The sequence below is a fragment of the Gopherus evgoodei genome, chromosome 1, assembly GCF_007399415.2.
Source record: "Gopherus evgoodei ecotype Sinaloan lineage chromosome 1, rGopEvg1_v1.p, whole genome shotgun sequence".
Taxonomy (NCBI): domain Eukaryota; kingdom Metazoa; phylum Chordata; order Testudines; family Testudinidae; genus Gopherus; species Gopherus evgoodei.
The window spans coordinates 250,373,238-250,393,917 of record NC_044322.1 but is presented as its reverse complement, the minus strand read 5'-3'; the positions used below and the strand labels follow the sequence as shown (position 1 = coordinate 250,393,917).

General features: G+C 44.2%; 1 protein-coding gene across 1 annotated transcript in view; it reads right to left on the bottom strand.

Annotated features, from left to right (window-relative positions):
• MICAL3 (microtubule associated monooxygenase, calponin and LIM domain containing 3) overlaps positions 1–20,680 on the bottom strand; it is a 180,837-nt gene that overhangs the window by 113,976 nt on the left and 46,181 nt on the right. The window contains exons 14-23 of the mRNA XM_030549239.1: positions 20,160–20,272; positions 19,480–19,542; positions 18,472–18,645; positions 17,188–17,280; positions 11,815–11,913; positions 9,645–9,701; positions 7,389–7,502; positions 4,314–4,421; positions 1,292–1,399; positions 269–455 (exon numbers count right to left, since the gene is read on the bottom strand). Of these exons, the coding sequence (XP_030405099.1) occupies positions 269–455; positions 1,292–1,399; positions 4,314–4,421; positions 7,389–7,502; positions 9,645–9,701; positions 11,815–11,913; positions 17,188–17,280; positions 18,472–18,645; positions 19,480–19,542; positions 20,160–20,272 (1,116 nt within the window). The remainder of the gene's footprint in view (positions 1–268; positions 456–1,291; positions 1,400–4,313; positions 4,422–7,388; positions 7,503–9,644; positions 9,702–11,814; positions 11,914–17,187; positions 17,281–18,471; positions 18,646–19,479; positions 19,543–20,159; positions 20,273–20,680) is intronic.

Below are 20,680 nucleotides of genomic sequence, written 5' to 3'. Positions count from 1 at the left end.
TCCATTTCAGGAGCTATTTTTTAAATGATAAATTACATTTTGCCAATAGTTCAGCTCTTTTGTTTTTCTTCAAGAGCTGGCCATAAGGATACAGTCCCATATAGTCTTACCAGTTTAAATGAGAGGTGGTATTTTTGGAAGATATACTATTACTGCTCCTCACCCACTAATATTTGTAAAGTGAAGCCAGGACTGAAATCTTGAGGCCCCAGGTACAGTGAGAGAGTGTTTTTGGTGTATGAGGAAGACGACAGATAATTTCTCTTACCATCTTCAATGTCGTAGGCGTAACACGATAAGCGCAGGGTGGTGGCGCAGTATTCGCACTTGAAGCAGCTACGGTGGAAGAACTTGCCTTCAGCACTCAGCCTTTCCATCACATAGACCCGCTTGCGGCAGAAGTAACAGACATCACTGCCTCCCAAATTCTGGGGGAACTCCTTTTTGAGTGAGCCCTGGGCAGAAATAAGGCAGGACCAGTGTTATCTGTGCGCAATCTCACCTTCCTTGCAGGGTCACCTTTTCTATCTGTGGATACTGAGCTTCTGGAAGGGACCATTCTGTGACTCCACTCAGCCCTACCCAGGGCACCAAGCAGACAACTGCCACCTAGAGACAATAACTAACCTTCAAGTTCAGAGAGAAAGGCCTGGGTTTCAGTTCCTACCTATATAAATCAGGAGTAAATTACAGCTTCCAGCTCCTTGGATAAGAGAGCTAACGGTCTCACAAGAGGCTATTAATGCTGCCCTGGAGACAGTTGACTGAAGGAGGTGTAAGATGGACATCCTCCCTAAGTCAGCTGGGAGGGTTACTTCTGGAATGCTCCTAACCCTGCCTGTATTCACTTGAAAGAGACTGAGGACTAGTCTTGAAACCAAGATTTTCAAACTGCAGCTCACCACACTAACTGCCAGAAACATCAGAATCCCTTGAGCAACCTCTTAGCCCTACATTTCAGTCTCCCTGAGACTTGTGAAGAAAGAAGTTTTCTCCAGGGACCCTGCAATCCAGACTAGCCTGACTGGAACAAACACAGCTCTATGCATTTGAGAGTCAGGACTTCCCACTCTCTCAACTTGGTATCTCCGGTCCAAGGATATTGGCAGTAGATTAAGACAGACTTTGCAAGGAAAACAGAGTGAGGGCTGGGGAAGAAATGAAGTCCAACTATAAAGTTATTACAACGTATTACCAGCTCCTTTCAAGACAACTAAAGATTCAAATCACTACAGATCTACAGAACTTCTAATCACAAACACGTATCATCTTCTGTACATCATTCTCTTACCAGTTCCTTCTTGTCTAGAAGGGTTTTGGGCTGTTCTTTCCTTTGAAGCTGATTGGCTATCTGCTCAGCCAATGAGCTCACTCCGCCTGTGTACATCTTTATATACTTCTACCAGATGGGGGGGACAAAACAGCAGGGAAGCGAGGAAAGAAAAACTCAAATTAATAAGATGACAAAAATAGTAAAAGAGTAAGTGATGAAAAGGTGCAGAGCGGTCAAACCATGCCAAGACAGTGGAGAACACAGAGTGATTATGTAGTAACAGCAGAATCAGTATCATCAGTGATCACCAGCACAGCCCGGCACTAACTGTAACAGTAACTGAAAAAAGGAGAGAAGTTTGAAATTGGTAACGCTACGAGATTAGAAGTATGTTCTTTCTTCTTTGCTCTGAGGAGATTTTGCATATGAGTGACCTGAACATTTGCTTTCGTCTGAGAGGAAACAAAGCTAGGACAGATTTTAGCTTCCAGGTAAGAGGGACAATGGGAAAAGGGTAGAGAAAAGGCATTTCATAAAGTTTAAATTCAAAGAACTGTTCACAGAAGTACTTAGCAAAAGGAAGCAAGTGGTTTCCAGGAAGAAGAATCCCTCAAGCTCAAACTGAGTCACAGCGATTCCTAAAAATCTGTAATTCCTCCACTGCTGCCAGAGTGCCTGTTCACAGTACACAAAGGGGTTCTGGAGTTTATCTGGAAGATCTGAGGGGGACTCTGATCCAACACATTAGATTTGTATCTGTGTATACCTGGCACAAAATGTGCTCAGCTGTGCACACCAGCTTTGCCCATAGGCTGTTCTGTCAAGGGTATTTTGCCTGGCTCTGTAACTCTGAGCATCTGGATCAAACTAAGTTGCAACAAACCTTTTAATTTGGATAGTTAGGAATCCAGGCAGTTTGGTTCTTGACTCAGGGAGTGAGACCCCAAAGGAGAGTTTTACAGTTTGTTTTCTAGCTGAGCTTGGACAGTGCAGGAAGGCCAGTAGAGTTATACAAGAAACATCCAGGACACTTGGCAGTAATTAAGTGGTTAAGGAAATAAAAATTTTTATGGAAAGGCAATCCTATCACAAGTACCACGTGTCTAAATACAGCAGCAGGCCAGGCAGTGTCACTTATTCAGATTAGGGAGTGGGCTTTTTTTGTTTTTTTTTTTGGTTTTTTTTGGTAATGTTTCTCTGACTTACAAACAGAAAGCATTGCTGGAGTCTCATCAGTAACGTAGAACTGACTCAGCCTTCCATATTCAGCCCTCTGGCTTCTTACAAGTGCAACATTCCTGGGATACACTACTCTGAAGCAATTAACTTTTTACAACCCAGAAATTCCTTTACTTATTCTGCAGGGTTCCTATACTACATGCTCAGAAGTATCCCTGTGTAAACACATGGCTAAAAAATTCACAGTACAAGAGGATTCTGGTTGTCCCCGTGGAACGCAGAGCTTTATGACCCTCAACTCTTGTCATGGAAACCAAGCGATTCCCTTCCCTTCTACATTTCTGTGCAAAGTTCAGTGCTCACAAAATTAGAGGAGAGAGATTTTACAGAATCATGACACAGATTACGCTATGATCTGTAAAATAGTATTTTACAAAATGTTATGAACTCTCATAGTCTGTTCTTGGATTTCACGGCTGTGATTATCAGCCATTTACTGATGGTTGTATCTTCACATGTTTGTGAGCATGGTAGCATCAGGAAACACTAAAGAGTTTGAAACCCAACATTTTAGGAGGATTTCCTAAAGAATGAGCCTGGAAAAGCCAGGGCCAAGATCAGACAATTTATCAAGTAATAACTCCATAATCTACAGGTCACTGCAGTGTACGAGCATTCATTACTGCCCTGTAGCACTGCCTGCTATTTCACTCTTTCCTTGACTCTGCCCAATATACACAGAGCTCAGCTAATACACATGCCTAAACTGTGTGTGTGATCTGAACATTGTTACTCATGTCCTTCCTCTTCCCTCCCCCTCCTACTGTTTGTTACCCTCATGCATCACAGCTTGTCTAATATTAGACTGTCAGTGGAGCTGACTGGAAGGCTTCCCTCCCCCTCTCCCGCAACAAATGGAAAACTGACTTTTTGTCAAAATCCAGCAACTGAAAATTGTTGGTAGACAGGTTTCCCTTTCTCTGTCAAAATCCCATCAACATGTCGCAGGTTGTAATTTTTGAGCCATGGAAAGGAGGCCTTTTTTTGTGAAAAAATCCATTGATTTTAAGCCCCAATTTTCCATCAAAAAGTTTTAATGGAAAATTTTCAACCAGCCCTAATTGTAAACAATTTGGGAGTGAAGTTTTCTTTCTATTTGTACTGTGAGTTGCTCAGCACGCAGTGGGTGCTCTCAACCAACACAGGTACAATGACAATCTTGCCCTGCAACACCTATGATATTTCACTTACTGGCTTCTCTTGGGCAGTGACTTTCAAACCATATGGCATTTTGTGACGTGGATATATATGTCCTCTATACACTAGAAGACCAACCGAATTCCTCTTGCTTGTACTATGAATGCCTGCCATTTTAAAATTTCCACTAGCTTTTTCAGAAAGCCAGAAGTGATTTTCCTCCAGTCTTCCTGCTCTCTCCTCATAAATATATACACACAAAACCATGCTGCAGTTTGGCTCAAGCCCTCAAAGGGAAGCAACAAACATGAAAAAAAGCTTTTATGCCCCTGTAGATTATTCCACAGCCAGAAGAATTCAAGTGCTGGAAAAAGCTGATTTGAGGCTACATAAGACCTCAAATCAGACTCACCAGAAGTTTTTCCATTTAACTTTAAGCATGTTTTGCTCCAAATGGCTGTATGGCTTGGAATAATCAAGATATGCCACAGGCTGCCTCTGGCTTTTCCCATGTGCACATGTGTATGTACACTGCATTCAGCCACATCCAGGCAATGAAGCGTCACAAGCCTAGATCCCTCTTGTGGCACATCCTCTGCTGGTGGGAGATGGGTGAGGCAGTGGGTACAGCTGAGTGCAGCTTGCAAGGCCCAGGCCATGCTACCTGTCGGAGAGAGTCAGATGAGGGTGAAGAAGGGCGGTTGGTAGTGCGGAGGCTAAGGGAGCGCTCCCACTGGTCAACAAAGAATCGACGAGACGGTTCAGTCTCTGGCTAAAAAATAAAATACATTGAGAAAATCAAGAAGGAATATGGACAAAAAGACAAAACAAAAAGATCACAAAGGAACCTTTAAGTAGAGTCAGGCAGGTGACCATCTGCCTTACCTCCTCCCTTTCCTCAACTGAAGAAAAGTTGTGCACCAAATGCCCTTCGTTGCTATTTAAATTCATTTCCTCTCCTCCCTCAATGTTACTTTGGAAGCAGTTGTCCACCCGCACAGAAGCCCCACATCCTGTGCACTGTTGTCTCCTGCAATGCAGCCAAATAAACCATTCATGCAGATCTCAAGCCCATCTCTGGTGCTCCTCCTACTCTGTCCAATTGCAATCTGTGTGACAGCCTTAGGCAGGAGGAGTATATGAGAGACAACTTTGCAATGTAGTTCATATTTCAGGGGAAGGGGAGACCCCTTCCCAGTTTTTAACTACAAAGGCCCAAGAACCTTGCCTTCTTGGGGGTGGGGAGTGAAGGAAACCACCTCACATCCCCAGCCTTCAGCATCCTCACTGCTATGATGGAAGTGCCAACACTAAAGAATCAGGAGTGAATTTCATCCTATAATCCACTCAAAGCAGGTGCTTTAATTTCAGATCATTTTGCTCATCTTCCATATGCATGTTCTATTAAATGGCAACAAACAAGAAGATAAATGATCTGAAACAGAATGTAATGAGCTGTGACAACATTCTCTGTCCTCCAACCAGGAGACTGGGCAAGGTGCAGGGCAGAAAACGATGTATAGTCTTCCCCTAACACATGCACAGTGATCATTCCCGCCCCTCCCCTCACATTCTCCCAAGAGGGGCATCGCCCCACTTGACTTCACTTGCTACTGGCTGAAGCTAACATAGTCCTTGCCTTGAGAGCCAAACATAGCCTAAATGAAAGAACCAGTGTGAAGCATGAGCACTAGTTCCTCTTCTGCCCTTGCTTACCATATGGCCCAGGCACAATTCCCAGTCTGAGAATCCATATACCTCTGAAACAGCTTTTCCATAGCACAACTCAGAAATCACTATATCAGCATGCATCTCTCAAGCCACCCAGCCTTCCCTGCTTCATTAGCACCAGCTGCTAAGAAACACCTCAAGTAAATATGCAGAACACAATAATTAAAAGCACTGAGGTCAAGTAATTTTAGTCCAAATTGTAAGCTACTATTATTATCTGGTGAGAAAATGTTCTGCAAATTCCAAATAGTTGAACTTGAAAAAAAAAATAAGAAAATCCACTGCTGTGAAAAAGGAAAAAAAATAAATCACAGCTATTTTTAAAATAGCTGGTTTTAGACCTTAATGCAGAGTTTGAAAATGCATCTGACACACATTAGCCTATGGACTAAGCCCATTAGGCCAGGTGAAAAATAGCTGTGCTTCCCCAGCTCCTATAACGTAAAATCTTTAAAACAGTTGTGTCCTTTTTACTTGAGGACGCTATACTGCATTGACCTCAGCCATCAAATTTGTATTTAATACTGTTTAAATGGTGCAATTTATTAAATCTCTTGTTTTTGTTAAATCTTCTCTCCCTTCTTCCCTATTTCTTTTCTTAATATACTGCATCATGGTGCAGTGTCTGTTTCCTCTTCTTCTCCTCTCCACATTATCCCTTTCCCTACATCATGCTCTGGGCTTCTTCCTTCCCTTTCTTCTACATCCTCACAAAAAAAAATTATCACTGTATTAACAGGAAAGAGAAACAGGGACTAATCCCATTCATCTCTTCTACCCACCCACTGAGCCTGAAAACAATACCAGACACCTAACAGCCAGAGGGCTAAACCTGATAGTCACAGACAAATACAAAATATACGACAGGTGTATTTTCGCCAATGTGCAATTCAACTTCAGCTGCTGAAATCCAGGTGAGGATGCTGTCCTCGGATCGTGCTTGGCATCTTCCGTTATACCAACCTTCAGCTAGTAGGTGCTAATAAATCTGAACGTGACTTCTCCCCCAGTTTTCCATGGCAGCCACAGTTTGAATCTTCCTCCACGGTGGTTGCCTCTGCTGCTGATTACAGCTCCCCCAAGGAGCAGCAGTCTGAAATTGACCTGATTCTTGCAAATTTCACTCTGAGGCAGCTTGGGAAAGCTGTGACCAGCAGCAGAAGCCCTGGAGCTCTTTGTAGGCTTAAGAAGACACCACTGGATCATCTTATACTCAGCTCATGTTTGAGATGTTAGTTCACATCCATGAGTGCTAGAAAACTGATTTAAAAAAAAGCCTAGATTCTGCAGAAGTAGATGGCATTTGCCCCCAAAAAGCTTCCTACCTTGCCAAAAAGTATTGGTGAAGACCTCCCAGGTGTGACTGTGTATGCGTTGTTGTTGGGATGGTAGCGTGTATGCGGGGAGGCTGGAGACCAGAGAAGCTACTGTCCCACGTGTCAGGATCCCACAGGTCAGAGAAGACAGGTGGGTGAGAGCAGAAAAATAACTTTTAAATTTGTGGTAGAAGCAGAGAGAGAAACTGCACACGCTGCCAGCTTTACTGCTGGAAACAGTATTACTGGAAGCATGGGCACAAAACTGGCTCCCTTAAGAGCCACGGACTAGTGCATGAAAAAGGAAATGTGAATGTTCCCACCCCGAAAAGCAAATGGATGGTGCAGCCCAGCAATTCTCTCTGTACTAGCAGAGGGTCACTGCATGACTTGAGCCGAGCTAGTGACCAGCACTGCCCTGAAGCTTGGGCGTAGATCATCCTTGTCAATTGTATTCTACTTTATGAAACTGCACATGCTATGCATCTTCAATAAGTAAGAAAAGAGTTAAGAATTGGCAGGGAAAGAAGTGGAGTAAAAAACTGCTCAAAACAAGAGCTGATTATGGTGTCTTTAATGTGGTGGTGTAAAGTAACAGTCAGTGCACTCCTCTATCCCGCTGACCCCAGCAGTCACCCCTTACCCCATTCTCTTACAAACAGATACAGACTGCCAGAGCGGGCTGTAGTCACCTGATGCCTGATTGTCGGCCTCGGCTCCAGGAGGGCAGCCAGTTGACATGCCCTCTGCTCAACATTCAGTGTTTGCTCAGGCACTTGGTCACCAAAAAAAACCTGAGGAGATATCTGTGGGATAAGGAACGGAGGAGGAAATAAACAAAAAGAGGAGAAAAACAACCCCAAAAAGGAACAGAAGCAAAGCTCACGACAAGGCCAATGCCAGACAAAAGGCATGAAAGCCCACATGCAGAAGAGAAAAGCAAGAAGGGCTCCCAGATGAAGATTCCTTCCTCTCTTCCAGTTGAGACCCAACACGTACTGCAATCTGCACTAGCAAAGCTCTGGGTTCAGCCTCTCTTGGCTAGAAAGGAACAGCTGAATTAGACAGTCATTCACAACTCACTGTCTGCAGACAAAACCAAGCCAGTGCACAGTTTCTGTCCGGCATCCTCGTTCAAGGTAAGTTCGCCACTAACCAATAGGCTTAGCTAGGGTCCAATAGCAGCTCCGGCATTGGCACTTACCTCATCCCAGTTCTTTTGTTTAAAGGATTTTCTTTACTCAGATTTCCAGACCTAGACATGACTGTACTCCTCACACTTTGTGCACAGAAATACTCATTTTGGGGTAGTGCAGTCCAGTTCTGGCAGAGCAATGCCCTCCTAAAGGCGCCTTTAAAATACTGGGATATAGAAAGTTAGATGAATGTAGGGCTTGTGAAAACTAAGGGACCCAGCAGCACTGGCTAGAGTCAGATATAATGCAAAGTTTGCCCCAGCACCTCCACTACACTAACCGTCCTATTGCACTTCATCCTCCAACACAGCTCTGGCAACAGGTCACGACTCTCACATGCCACCCCGCTTGCTATTCTAGGCCTTGGCACTGCTTGAACTGATTTTGCTAGTTTGTTGTACAGGGAGCTTTTGAGATACTGAAAAATACTGACTAGAGATGGCCAACACATCCACATGTATGCACTTCTATCTAGGTGGATGGGGCAGTAAGCCAGAGTATCATGCAGTTCCCAGTAAGTTACTTTACTTGGGGGATGAACAGCAAACTGAATGGGAAGCATAAACATCTGTACGCTACCTACAGGAGGCTCAGTCTGTTGAGATAATCCCAAACAGATGACTATGTTGTCTGCCAGATGAAATGCGCTATGACAACAGGCAGACAAGGTGGGCAAGGTAATATTTTTTATTGAACCAACTTTTGCTGGTGAGAGAGACAAGGTTTTGAGACCAATGAAAGACATTACCTCATCCACCTGCTCTCTCTAATATCCTGGAACCCACACAGCTACAACTACACTGTCTACAGCTATAACAACAGAGCACATAACTGTGCTCACAGACAGTTACCGATTGTGCTCTTTTCCCATTTAAACACATTAACCAATCTCACTCTTTCTATTTTAAGCAGCTTGTTAGCCCAATTCACTCCCTCTTACTATACAGTACCATTTTTACAAAAGTAAAACTAATGCCTGTTACAAAACTGGGGGTTCCTGTGTTGCTGCAGACAAGCTTGTTAAGCTTCTGATGGCAATCCAAAAACATGCCACCCTCCTGACAGGTGCATGAGACTGCTGAAGAGGACATACTCTGGAAGCCATGGCAGTTTGCTGCTGGCTCCCAGTTACTATTTAACTTAACTTACCAACTTCAAGAGGCAGCTGATTGGTTAATCTGAACCCAGATCTTTCAACTGTCTAGTCCCCCTTCCTCATATACTTTAAACCTCCTTTCACTCTTCCCATTGACAGCAGAACATTTCATTAGGAAGAAGGCTTCCTATCCTCCGCAGTAAAGCCACTCCCTCCTCCTTCCTTGTAAGCTGGCATTCAGAAGGCAAGTTTGAATGCCAGCTGTTTAATTAATCAGAAAGCAGCCATGGAAACAATGCAACCAGTGCTGGTGAGTGGACCCAAAATGTAACCCTTCCTATTCTGTGACAGCCACGGCACACTATTAAAGAGAGGTGAGAGAGAGAGAAAAATGGGGGGAGCTGGAGCTGATCTACAGCAAAATAAAAGCACAGAGCAAACGGTCAGCCTCGGTGAATGCTTGTTAAGCAAGTAGTTATGTAAACACCCCACAAAAATAATCATTCCTAACACTTTCAGCAGCTCCAGTGTGTTAATAGCAGTCCAGAAATAACTGTGCTTCCCCCTCTCCACACAACACTGCCCTTGAATATTGCACACACCCCACCGCTGCATGTGCGTCAACACCATCCATGCCCATTTGCTCATGCTTTTACCCTTTCCTGTCTGGGACTCTGCTCCCCAGGGGGGTCAGCACCAGGCTCCCTGTTTGTCTGTGGGCAATAAAGGATAAGCTTTAAAACAACCACAGTCCAAGTTCTCACCCTGGACATGTTCCATTTGATTCATCCTACAATGCAGGCAGAAAAGAGACCATCATGCAGAGACTAGAATTTTTAAAACTGTCATCAACCACTTAGGTCTTCAGAGGAGAAGGGGGTGGGAAAGTGTGGTGAATCAGTACACACGTCTATATTGGGATATTAGATCAATTAACAAGTATACATTACTACCCAAAGAACTGGCATCAGCATCGGTAAGGTAATAGGAACACTCAGTACACCTCACACAGTGACGTTAGATCAGATGGAAAGTTTAAAAGGAGAGGTGGCAGAATTAATGTGTCAGAGGTGTAGAGAGACAGTTTTCAAAAGGCAGCAGGTTAACAAGAATGCAGGCTAGAGTGAAACAGCATTGTAGGGGCCAAACAACCTCAGGAAGAAAGGATATTTTGAGTGAAAGCTATTGCCCTCAAAACTGAATCCCCAAACTGAGTATTCATATCTGCTTTATTCTATAACAAAGGGGTAAATGGTCCTCTGACCAAAGGGAGGAAGCAGAGAGAGTTTTCTAATTTTGCTTGAGCAAAGAGATGTATTTAAAAATGGCTCCTAGAGAATGTAAGGGAGGTGGTGGTAAATCCTTAGCTGGTTCCAGCAGTAGCCAGCTGTCAAGGTTTAAATGAACAAGCTATACAGGAGGGACCAGACATTTGGAGGAGGTGATCAGTAGAGAAGACTTAAGACTGAAAGACACTGTTTTATGCAGAAAGGTATGCACTAGGAGATAATTTCCCTACTTAGAAAATGACTGTCTGTGGACTCTCTGTCTCAGTTTCCCCATCTGTAAGATGGAGGTAATACTTGCCTCTCTCACATAGATTATCAGATAATGCCTTTAAAGTGCTCTGAGAATCAGAGTGCTCTGCAAGTGCTACATGTCACTATTACGTTAAGGATCTGATTTACAGATCATAGTGGTCATGAAAAGCCACAGATCAGACTTAAATATCTGCCCTTTGCTCATTCTGCTATGTCTAATTGCTGCAGCACACAGAACACGTCTCCTCTCAATTTTCAGGTGCACAAGGGAAATAAGCCGACCTACAGAAACAAATGTTCAGAATTTAGCTTTACAATTCCCATCAATGTTAGGGAATCACAGACTTGAATCCACATGCTCCTCACATTAGGAAAGGAAGGAAGCTTAAAAAAAATACAACTCAAAGAAGTACTGTCCATATATGAGCTGACAAAGGACAAATGTCTCACAGCATTTTTAGATCTATTTAACCAGAAGGCCAACGAATCCATGTGTCTGTACTTTGAGGTGCAGCTTTTATAATCTGTACCTAGTGTAAGTGTAACTGCCCTATCTGCACTACAAATCTGTATTCAGACACACTGAACTCAAGCTGCTGGAAGGAGCAGAAGAGGAGTAAGCTGCACAAATGCCTGCCACTTAAACTATCACAAAAGTACCTCATACAAGAGCCCCAGAAAAAGACTCCCAAGACCCAGGAGGGAAAATGCCCACCCGAATCTGTTTAAATGAGGAATGTGGATGGAGACAGAGGACTACTAGAAGGGCAGGAAAGCAGCAGCCTCAAATGAATACCCGACTTCATTCCCCACCGTGCCCCAGCCAGGCAAGCCTCTCTTTTGGAGAAACTGCCTCGGAATGGTGAGCAACCTAAGGGTAATAATGGGTCAGATTTTTCCCTCAGACACGAACATACATATCTCGTGACTGCAATGGGAGTTGTGCATGTGCATTTAAAGGCAGAATCTGGCCCTAATATTTTGTATTTCAAAACTCTCCGCTGCAACACAAACTTGAAAATGACAGCTATAGAAAAATCAAGCCTGAACAAAAATGCCCAAAATCTCTACTGTGCCAAAAAAAATCAGTATTAGTATAGATTTTTATATGCTATATTCAGTGTCTAGTTGTGCTACTAACCTAGGAGGTCCAAGAAGGCCCACTCATGTGGGTAAAGAAAATTTAAAATTTATAAACAGAGGAGACATTTAGTCATTGATTTAGCGACTTGTGCAAGCAGGAAGGAAGAGGAGAGAGCAGGAGAGAGCATGCAGAGTGAATCACCTGCTGGCTGGGATACCATGGAGAGGAAGGTGGAGAAGAGGAAGGAGAGAGCATGATCACTTTTTTAGGGCAGGTCCGTGAACGCTCCTTAGTCCTCAGCTTTATTTAAAACAGAGGGGAAAAAAGAAAGAGCAATAATAATAATAATAAAACTAAAGGAAATATTACAACAGTCTTTGGCAAGGCAAGGCGCAGTCTCAGAAGTGCATCTTCTGGGGAACCCTGACCCCAATCCCACCTCTCTCAAATAACCTAGAGCAGGAGTGGGCAAACTTCTTGGCCCGAGGGTCACATCTGAGTATAGAAAGTACATGGCGGGTCTGTAGGCTCCGACTGGGGTACAGGCTCTGAGGTAGGGCTGGGGGATGAGAGGTTTGGGAGTAGGAGGGTGCTCTGGGCTGGAACCAAGGGGTTTGGAGGGGAGGGGCTGGGGCATGGGGGTAGGGTGAGGGCTCCGGCTGGGGATGCGGGGTTTGGGGTACAGGAGGATGTTCCAAGCTGGGACCGAGGGGTTTGGAGGATGAGGGGGGGGATCAGACATGCGGGAGGGGGTTGGGGCACAGTGGGCTGGCTCAAGGGTGCAGGCTCCAGGCACTACTTACCTCAAGTGGCTCCCAGAAGTAGTGGCATGTCCCCCCTGCCCTCTGGCTCCTACTCGGACACAAGGCCAAACATCTCTGCTGCACACACGTCCACAGGCGCTGCCCCTGCTGCTCCCATTGGCCGCAGTTTCTGGTCAATGGGAGTTGCGGGGGCGGATTTGGGGCAGGAGTAGCATGCAGAGTGGAGCCCCCTGGCTGCCCCAATGTGTAGGAGCCGGAGGGGGAACATGCTGCTGCTTCCAGGAGCCATGCAGAGCAGCTCTTGACCCTACTCCACAGCTGGAGCGCCAGAGCATGGCAAGCCCCAGACCTCGCTCCCCAGCAGGAGGTCAAGGGCCAGATTAAAACAGCTGGCGGGCTGGATCCTGCCTATGGGCCGTAGTTTGCCCTCCCCTGACCTAGAGCCACTATTTGTTCTGTAGCAGCTTTAAGCCTTCCACTGAGATTCAAAACCTGGAATTATCGAAGGTCAGTCGGACAGATGCTTCTAAAGGCAGCCACTAAACATGCTATTCACTGTCAATAATCAATATCTTTGCTTTACAGCCTCACCCCCAGCTAGTGGTGAGGCTGTAAAGAAGTGTACGACTTCGTGCTCTATAAAGCACAGAACATCTCTTCTCCAGGCTGCCATGGAACGCTTAACAATATCCATCCTGTTCACCTAAATTACACATGCCCAATGTTCAGCAGCAACATGATTCAAGTCCTATCGGTAACAACATTCTGCTCTCATCTTCAACACCCCCCGCCCAGACCTCACATAAATTAATAATACAGTGAAGTGCAGGAATTAAGATGTAGAAGTAATTTGGCTAATCTGAACATGACATAAATGCATTTCTCTTTCCTTCGTTTCTCTGGTGTGCTTCGTTTTATACTAATTTTTTTTTAAATACTGCTTTTCACCTTTGTTTTACATGCCACAGCACATTCCTGGTTTATATGTTCTCTCCATGTACCCCTTTTTAGATCTCCTAGTTTCCCATCTTCCTGTGGCTGCCTTCCCTAATACATCTGAAATAGGGGCCCTGCTCAAAAAGGTATCTGCAACATCTAACTTGTGAATTTTGATGTCTGGAGGGAAAGGCTGTGTATGTGTCCCCTGCTAAGTTGCAAAATATCACACAGTGGCACCAGACAGAATCCATAAAGTGGACACATTCCTGTTCCAGTCCTCTAGCAGGATGCATTTCTGAGAATACAAAGGCAAAGATAGTTTGGCAAGGGAAAAAGAGACAGTCATCAAATTTCAATAGAAATGTAAGTGTTAGATACAATAAATCAAGTCACATGGCAATAATATGGCAACACCATCAGCTCTGCTACTAGTAATTAATGTGTCACTGCAATGCCACAGGGAGGGGTAAGGAGGAGGGACCAATCATGTATGGAGTTCATCCTTTATAACCATCAAGACATAGTAACAAAGAAAAATTAAATTTGCTTCAGAACAGCGTTGGCCAGGACTCCACTCTTCCTCAGGGTCCTGTCTTACTACTTTCTAACAAAGAAACTTCATGCACCTCAACCTGCTTGACACTGCTGGCCAATAAGGCCTCTCAATCACAGAGCAGAGCAGAAATCTGGCCTTATGCTGCAGAGTGAGTACTGCTAACTTGGTTCCCCTGACATCAGTAGGTCAGAGACCAGTGAAGATGCAGCTTTTCTATCAACAATTCAGACCACCTCTCATTGGCTGGTTTTCTCTCTTCCATCTACTCCCGCTGCTCTTGCAGTAGGTTTTCCTCTGCCCTGTAACCTCAGGATGCAGGACCAGACCTGCCAGTCAGTGAGATGGAGATTGGTTCACTATTATGGAAGGCTCTCCAGTTTACTCTGCCTATTGGTAAGGGCACTAGATCACCCATTTTCCCTCAGTTATAAGAATCCTACTTTGCCCTCATATTTGTCCCCTATTCACAGCAAGGCACATCTGCCACCCAGTTTATCTCAGGCAGAATCAAGCACAAAGAGATGCCATGTGTGAGCTCCTCTGCAACCGTGCCACATGAAAAAATTCTGCCTCTTCTATATCCATGAGCAGCTACTTCTAGGAAGCACAGTCTCCTCTAACAAGCCCATCAGCAGAAACATTATTCCAAACAGCAGCTCTAGCACCAGCTGCTGGCAACTTGGTGCCAACCTCAGTATGGAACCTGTGACTGAGGAAACAGCACCTCAGCTGGAGTTCCCAGCAATGCCACAGAGCGCAGCTCCAGCACTGGTGTAACCATCTGTCAGCTACCTGTGCTTGCTGCTCCCCTCTAACAGCAGCAGGATATCTCAGCAGCAAGTCCAAGTGCTGTTTCAGAGACAGCCTCCTACAGCAGAAACGCCTGCAAGCTGGCTACTGAACATCCTGGAGGGATCTTGCTGGTCTCCTGATGGCCAGTGTCTCAGCCACCACAGCAGCTGACTAAAGAGTGCCAACAGCTATTCTTTGATCTCCCAAGTCACCACCGAGAGAACTCAACTGCAAAAGCAGTCCACAGGCTATTGGCACTCAAACGGGCAACTGGGTCACTTTGCTTCCCCAGGCCAGCCATTCCCTCTGTCCCCAACTTCTGGAGTAGACACTGCAGAGACATTCTCTTTGACCCAACTGTGCCCTGAAGATTTTGCCCTCACGGAGCTCAAATTCCTGTTGTCCTTCTCCACCTCAATTACCCAGCATGGAAAACGCAGCAAAATCCAGCACAAAAGCTGAATCTTCCCACCAGGTCATTATGAAGTCTATCCAAGAAAAGGCCAGCAAAAGTTGAGCATCTAATCTAGGAGGGGCCTTAGGGGCAGTGTCTACACTACGTAGTTTTGTAGACCACACTCGGACTACTTCTATGTTATTTAAATCTACTGAAAAACAGTTTTAATAGTCAATGGCAAAAACAGGTCCAGCCAAAGACTTGCACTACATTACTACCTACCCTAGGGCTACCATCAGCATCAACACCAGCTCAGCTGTACAAATGGTAACAATGGTTTTTATTTGGTTTGTTTTTTTAATTCCCTAGTGCAGACAAAGCCTTAGTGAGAGTGACTCCTTTGCCTCACTCAGAATCCCCACCTGTCTGGTGAGGAGAAAATCTTAATCAAACTAGGAAGGCAAAGGCAGTCCGGCCTCCCCTGCTTAGCCACAAAAGAAACAGGGTAAGGATACCACTCTCACCTGAATCTCTCGTATTGCCAGACCTCACTTATCCTTCCCTGTATAAAGGGTAAAATCTAGAGTCTTGGTGGTTAAAATTCAAAAGGCAGAAAAAGTGCCTTAGGGTTGCAGGGACTCAAAATCTCATCCAAGTGCTAAAACACAAATCTTCATCTTCCTCTCTTGTGAAAGGCAAATGGTGCATTTCGGACCCAGCTTTACTTGGTTGTGTAGCACAAGGAAGGCTAATCGAATGGCATGGAGCTGTAGCCAGTTTATGCTCCTCTTCTCTTCTTTCTGAGACTCTCTCTCTCTCCTGTACCAGGTTATGTGAAAGATTCCCAAAGGCTGGAATCCACACTAATGATGAGCCTGTCCAGTTACCTCATTGGGTGTCTGAAACTACTCTTGGTTGTCCACAGGACTAGGAAAGAGAGGCCTTCCAAAGAGAGAGCTCTCTTTTCAGTGGAGGTGATCATGACCTTTTGAGGGACGGGATAGCAGGAATCATGGAAGCAAGCAGAGGCAGGACATCTCTACATACCAGCACACTGACGAAGCTTACTAACACTGTGAAAGACAGTGGCTCTTAGCAGACCTCTCCACAGTGTAGAATATCCTTTATTTGGTTCTCCTTTTGAGAAAAGGCTGGCGCAGCATGGTTTTGATCATGGTACATGACTCCAAAATGCTGGATTGTTTGAGTTGGGGTAAGTTTTTATTTTTGTTTTTATTTTTTAATAGAGCTCACCATGAATCCACAGACTTGGAGGAAGTGAGCCAAACTCTTCTTCCTCCTGTCTCAAAAGTGCGCTTTCATTACATTGTGACTAGAAACAGACAGAAGTAAATCCCTTTCTCTGAGTGCTGCCATCAAAACCATGCTTTTATGACTACCCTCACAGAGACAATGAGGCCACTTTTATTGGAAAACAGGGGAACCACAGTCAGTGCAATGAGTAACTCTGCCTGTTTGAAAGCAAGGAATTGTAAAAGCCTATCCTTTGGATTTCACTGCTGTAAGAACCCCCATTACAAGGATAGTGAGCCAGGATACATAAGAGAGGAGGTAGAATGAGATATCTGGTGATTTTTCTTTTCCAAGTATCCAGGCTTCCTCTTCTGACCCACCCTCTGACTGAAAGTCCGAAGTTTTTTCAAATTCTCCATAAAACAGAAGTCTCCCATGCTCTGGAAATGGAAGGGAGGCCAGGAAAACTGGCTTATTACAGTTTCTATGCACTGTTTGAAAATTTTTTAGACTCTTTTCAGATGTGGATGCAGTATCACTGGGAAGACCAATGAACTCCACCACAGTGACTGAGATCTCCTGAAACTGCAAAGCAGATAAAATGCACTGTAGGAATAGTGAGCCTGGATACTCAGAAGAGAAATCACCAGGTAGCAAATTTTACTCCGTACTGCTAAGGAAGAACTCCAGTGGTTGCATAGGAAACAATAAGCCACTCCTAGAGAGAGATCTCAACCTCATTCACTATTCTTCAGTATTTTAAAACAAAGAACTTTGCACAGTGGTGCCGAAGAAGGGTCAGTAAAGAAAGGAAGCAATGGGTAGGTGAGATCTAGTGTGGATGTCATGTCACATTCATTTTATTGGTTTACCTGTTTCCACTGAGGCATGGGAGCAAGGCGGCCCTGCTCTCGCTGTCTGCAGGATAGCTGGTTGTGAACACGTTCCTGATAAGGCAGGACAGGCTGTTACATGTAGGTCATAGGGAAAGCAGGATGGGATCCCGGAGGAACAAAACAAAATAGCGAAAGACACTCAAAGAAAGCAACAAAGGAATAGGAGGACATCAGACAGACATTTGGAAGAAAAAATGGGGTAGAGAAGAATTAATTATCAAGTAAAATTTAAAGAAAAATCAAGCAAAATAAAAATGGGACATATTAAGATTTTTGCAGCATCTTCTCCCCAGGTTTTCAGTGTTTCTCCTGTTCAGTACAGTGACAAAGGAAACATTATCTAACTGGGGAAGAGCAAAGTAAAGGCCACCACTTAAACAACTCTATCCTATGTCCAAGCAGGAGGCATCACAGGGAATGAAACAGAAGGTCCGGCTGTAATGGCAACTCCCAGTTGATCAGGTCCAGACTTTCCCAAGCAAAAAGCACTGGGTGGCCTGGTTTACAAGCAATGACCATGGGAAATCTCCATTCTATGGCCTAGCAGGACATACTGCAAGGAACAATCATTACAGAATTCACTGGGGAAAAGCTCACAGCTCCGAGTCTCATTCTCTTCTAGTTGAAAGCAGCATGGAAAATGGTGTACATATAGAAATGGGTGTGGTTTTATAATACAAAGCAGTACTGTCTTTCTGGAATTGAGAATCTAGCAAACCACTCCCTACTGAAAACTCTTCTCAACCTCTGAGACAGAATAATAGCACAACAGGATGTGTTCTCCTTGTTTCAATTCATAAACACTATGGCCCCAGTCTGGCCCTCACTAACATGGAGGACGTTAGCATGAAGGCCAGATTTTTTTAAGATACTTAGGCATTTAAAGATGCAACAGGCACCTACTGTATTTTCAGAAGCAAGTATCTCACATTGAAATCAATGAGAGTTAGGCATTTAGGTGTTTATGAAAATCCCATTAGGTGCCTGTCTGCATCTTTAGGTGCCTAAAGACCCTTAGAAATCTGGCTCTAAATCTCTTGGAGTCTTCTTCTTCCATCTAGCCTTTACTCTCAATTATGAGAGTGTACTCTGGGTCAAAGTGCAAAACCAGAGTCCAGTCTTAAGGAGTGCATCATTTTCCTGTCCCAGCTCCTGCGATATTCCTCATCTTCTTCAAAATAAAAGGGTTCTACTAACCAAATCTGGGTGAGAGCTTGTTGGAGGAGGCCCAAGGATATAAAGGTATAAACCACCTCCTACCTGTCTCCGTAAGCCTGTGGACTGCACTGGTGCATTCTCCTCGAATTTGGCCAGCAGCTGGGTTGCCATGGACTTCACCTTGTTCTGGTTCCCGATGGCAGCATCAATTCTCCTTTCTGTCAGAGCGCTCACAAGTGTGGGCCTCTCCTCCCTATAGCTTCGGGGGGCTTCCTCCTAATAACCAGTATAAACTAAAGATTAAATGGAAACTTTCCAAATGGGTCTTTTCCTTTAAAGAAGACTTCTGCAACTCAACAGAGCAGAACCCAAATCCATTAACCCACACTTTCAAGCTCATGTTCTTTCCTCTAGTCAACCCTTCAGCTCACCAAATTCCTCTCCATCTACCTGCACCCTCTTGCTTCATATTTTATTGCTACACTGTTCCACTGCAGAGACCCACAGTCGAGAAACTCTCATGGGCCTGTGAACATAAGACAATGAGCTGCTTCGAGCACTCAGTGAGAATCCAAGGTGGCAGCCCTCAGCTCAGCAGTTCCTATCTGACACACACACTCTAAACTGTAGGTGTGACACACTGCATGTGCCTTAGACACTGACTCTGCAGCCAGCTTCACACCCATTTAAATCCAGGTTCTACCTTTTACCTGGATGGAATTGCTGACACCCCCATACCAGCTTAACATCTGACAATGCTACTCCTCAGCACCCTAACCAAAATCATTAGTGTGTGTTTCAAGAAAGCAGGATGAAAGGAATTTTCTGACAACATTAAGTTTGCAATATGCTATTTATTTAGTCAGCATCTGATGTAACTGGCTCAGTACATGACACAAAGCGTACGCTCTGAGCAGGAACTGATTTCAACCTAAAAAAAATCTCACATAAGGTTCTGTTCGAGTGGAATATCTGGGGAGAAGGGAGAACATCCAGGGAAAAAAGAGCATGAAGAAAGGAACCTCCTAAAAATTCAAGGGGTTGGAAGTGGAAATAGGGAATCTATCACACAGCCTTTCCCCTAGGCATTTTCCCTACTATAATACTTACGTCCTCTGACTGACTGGTCTTTCTCCTCTTTCCTGCACCATCCAGTTCCTTCTCCTTTTTATCCTGCAATGGGAGGAAAACTGCTGAGGATAGGGTGTTTTTTTTTTTTTTTAACTCTCTGGCTCATAATGAATCCCATCAGTGCATTACACAAGTGTTTGAATTATTGCTGGCTGATTCTCTATGCTTGTTTCCCATCTCTAGGAAAGGTGGCTCCCTGCAGTCTTTGGTCCTCATTTAGGGAACCAAGCCTTCTTATCTGAAAGACAGCTTGTCATTCTTGGAGCTTTTCAATGAGTCAACAGGAGAAACAGCAGGTATTTCACAGTACAAAAAATATTTTGGACCTAAGCCAACAGCACAGAATAACCCTCCTCCTATCACTAGAATAATCATACTTTCTATTTTTCACCCTTCTCCCCAACCCAAAGTCCCTGAGTAATACTGTAATGTTAAGAATATAGTGTTTCATTATGTGAAAGCACCCGTTCTGAATTTAGTGCTGCAATTAAAGAGCTGACGTACAATGCCAACAAGTCTATAACCACTTCACTCTTTAGAGAGTCTCTTTCTCTCTCACCCAAATACACACACACACACTTCTTAGCACTTATTTGGCTGTCAGCCTGCCAATTTCTAGTGTTCTTGGGGTTAAAGTATACATACTAGAGTATGGCTACCTTTGGAGTTCGTTTCCTGGAGATGCTCTGCCCCAGTTTGCTAAGAAAAGAGATTGGAGATTTGGTACTGGCAATCAGCGCAGCTTTCTCTTCTGCGTTCAGATCCAGTGTCTCTGTGAATGGAAACAGGTGGGATCAGTGAATGCACAGAAACCTCTGTGTAGTTATTAACAATAGCCAAGAAACAATTAAGAAGGGACTCATTCGTTCTTTACCATGAACTGTTTTTTTTAGTTTTTTTTTTTTTACACTCTCCATATAAAATACTCTTAGGAACTTCAAAATCAATATCTTTCTGAATAGTTTTGCCCTTTTCCATTTAGCAAATGCATTTTTTTCCTCCCAGGTTTTCTAAGTACTCAAAATAGTTTTAGAGTTTAAGTAGGTCAAATTCAGACTTAAGCTACATGACTGAATCTTTCCGTTCTAGTTAACAAAAATACAATCTTTCAGGCCTTCATTCCACTAACCTGGAGTTATATACAAAATCCAAGCATCATAACAATATATATAAAGCTCTG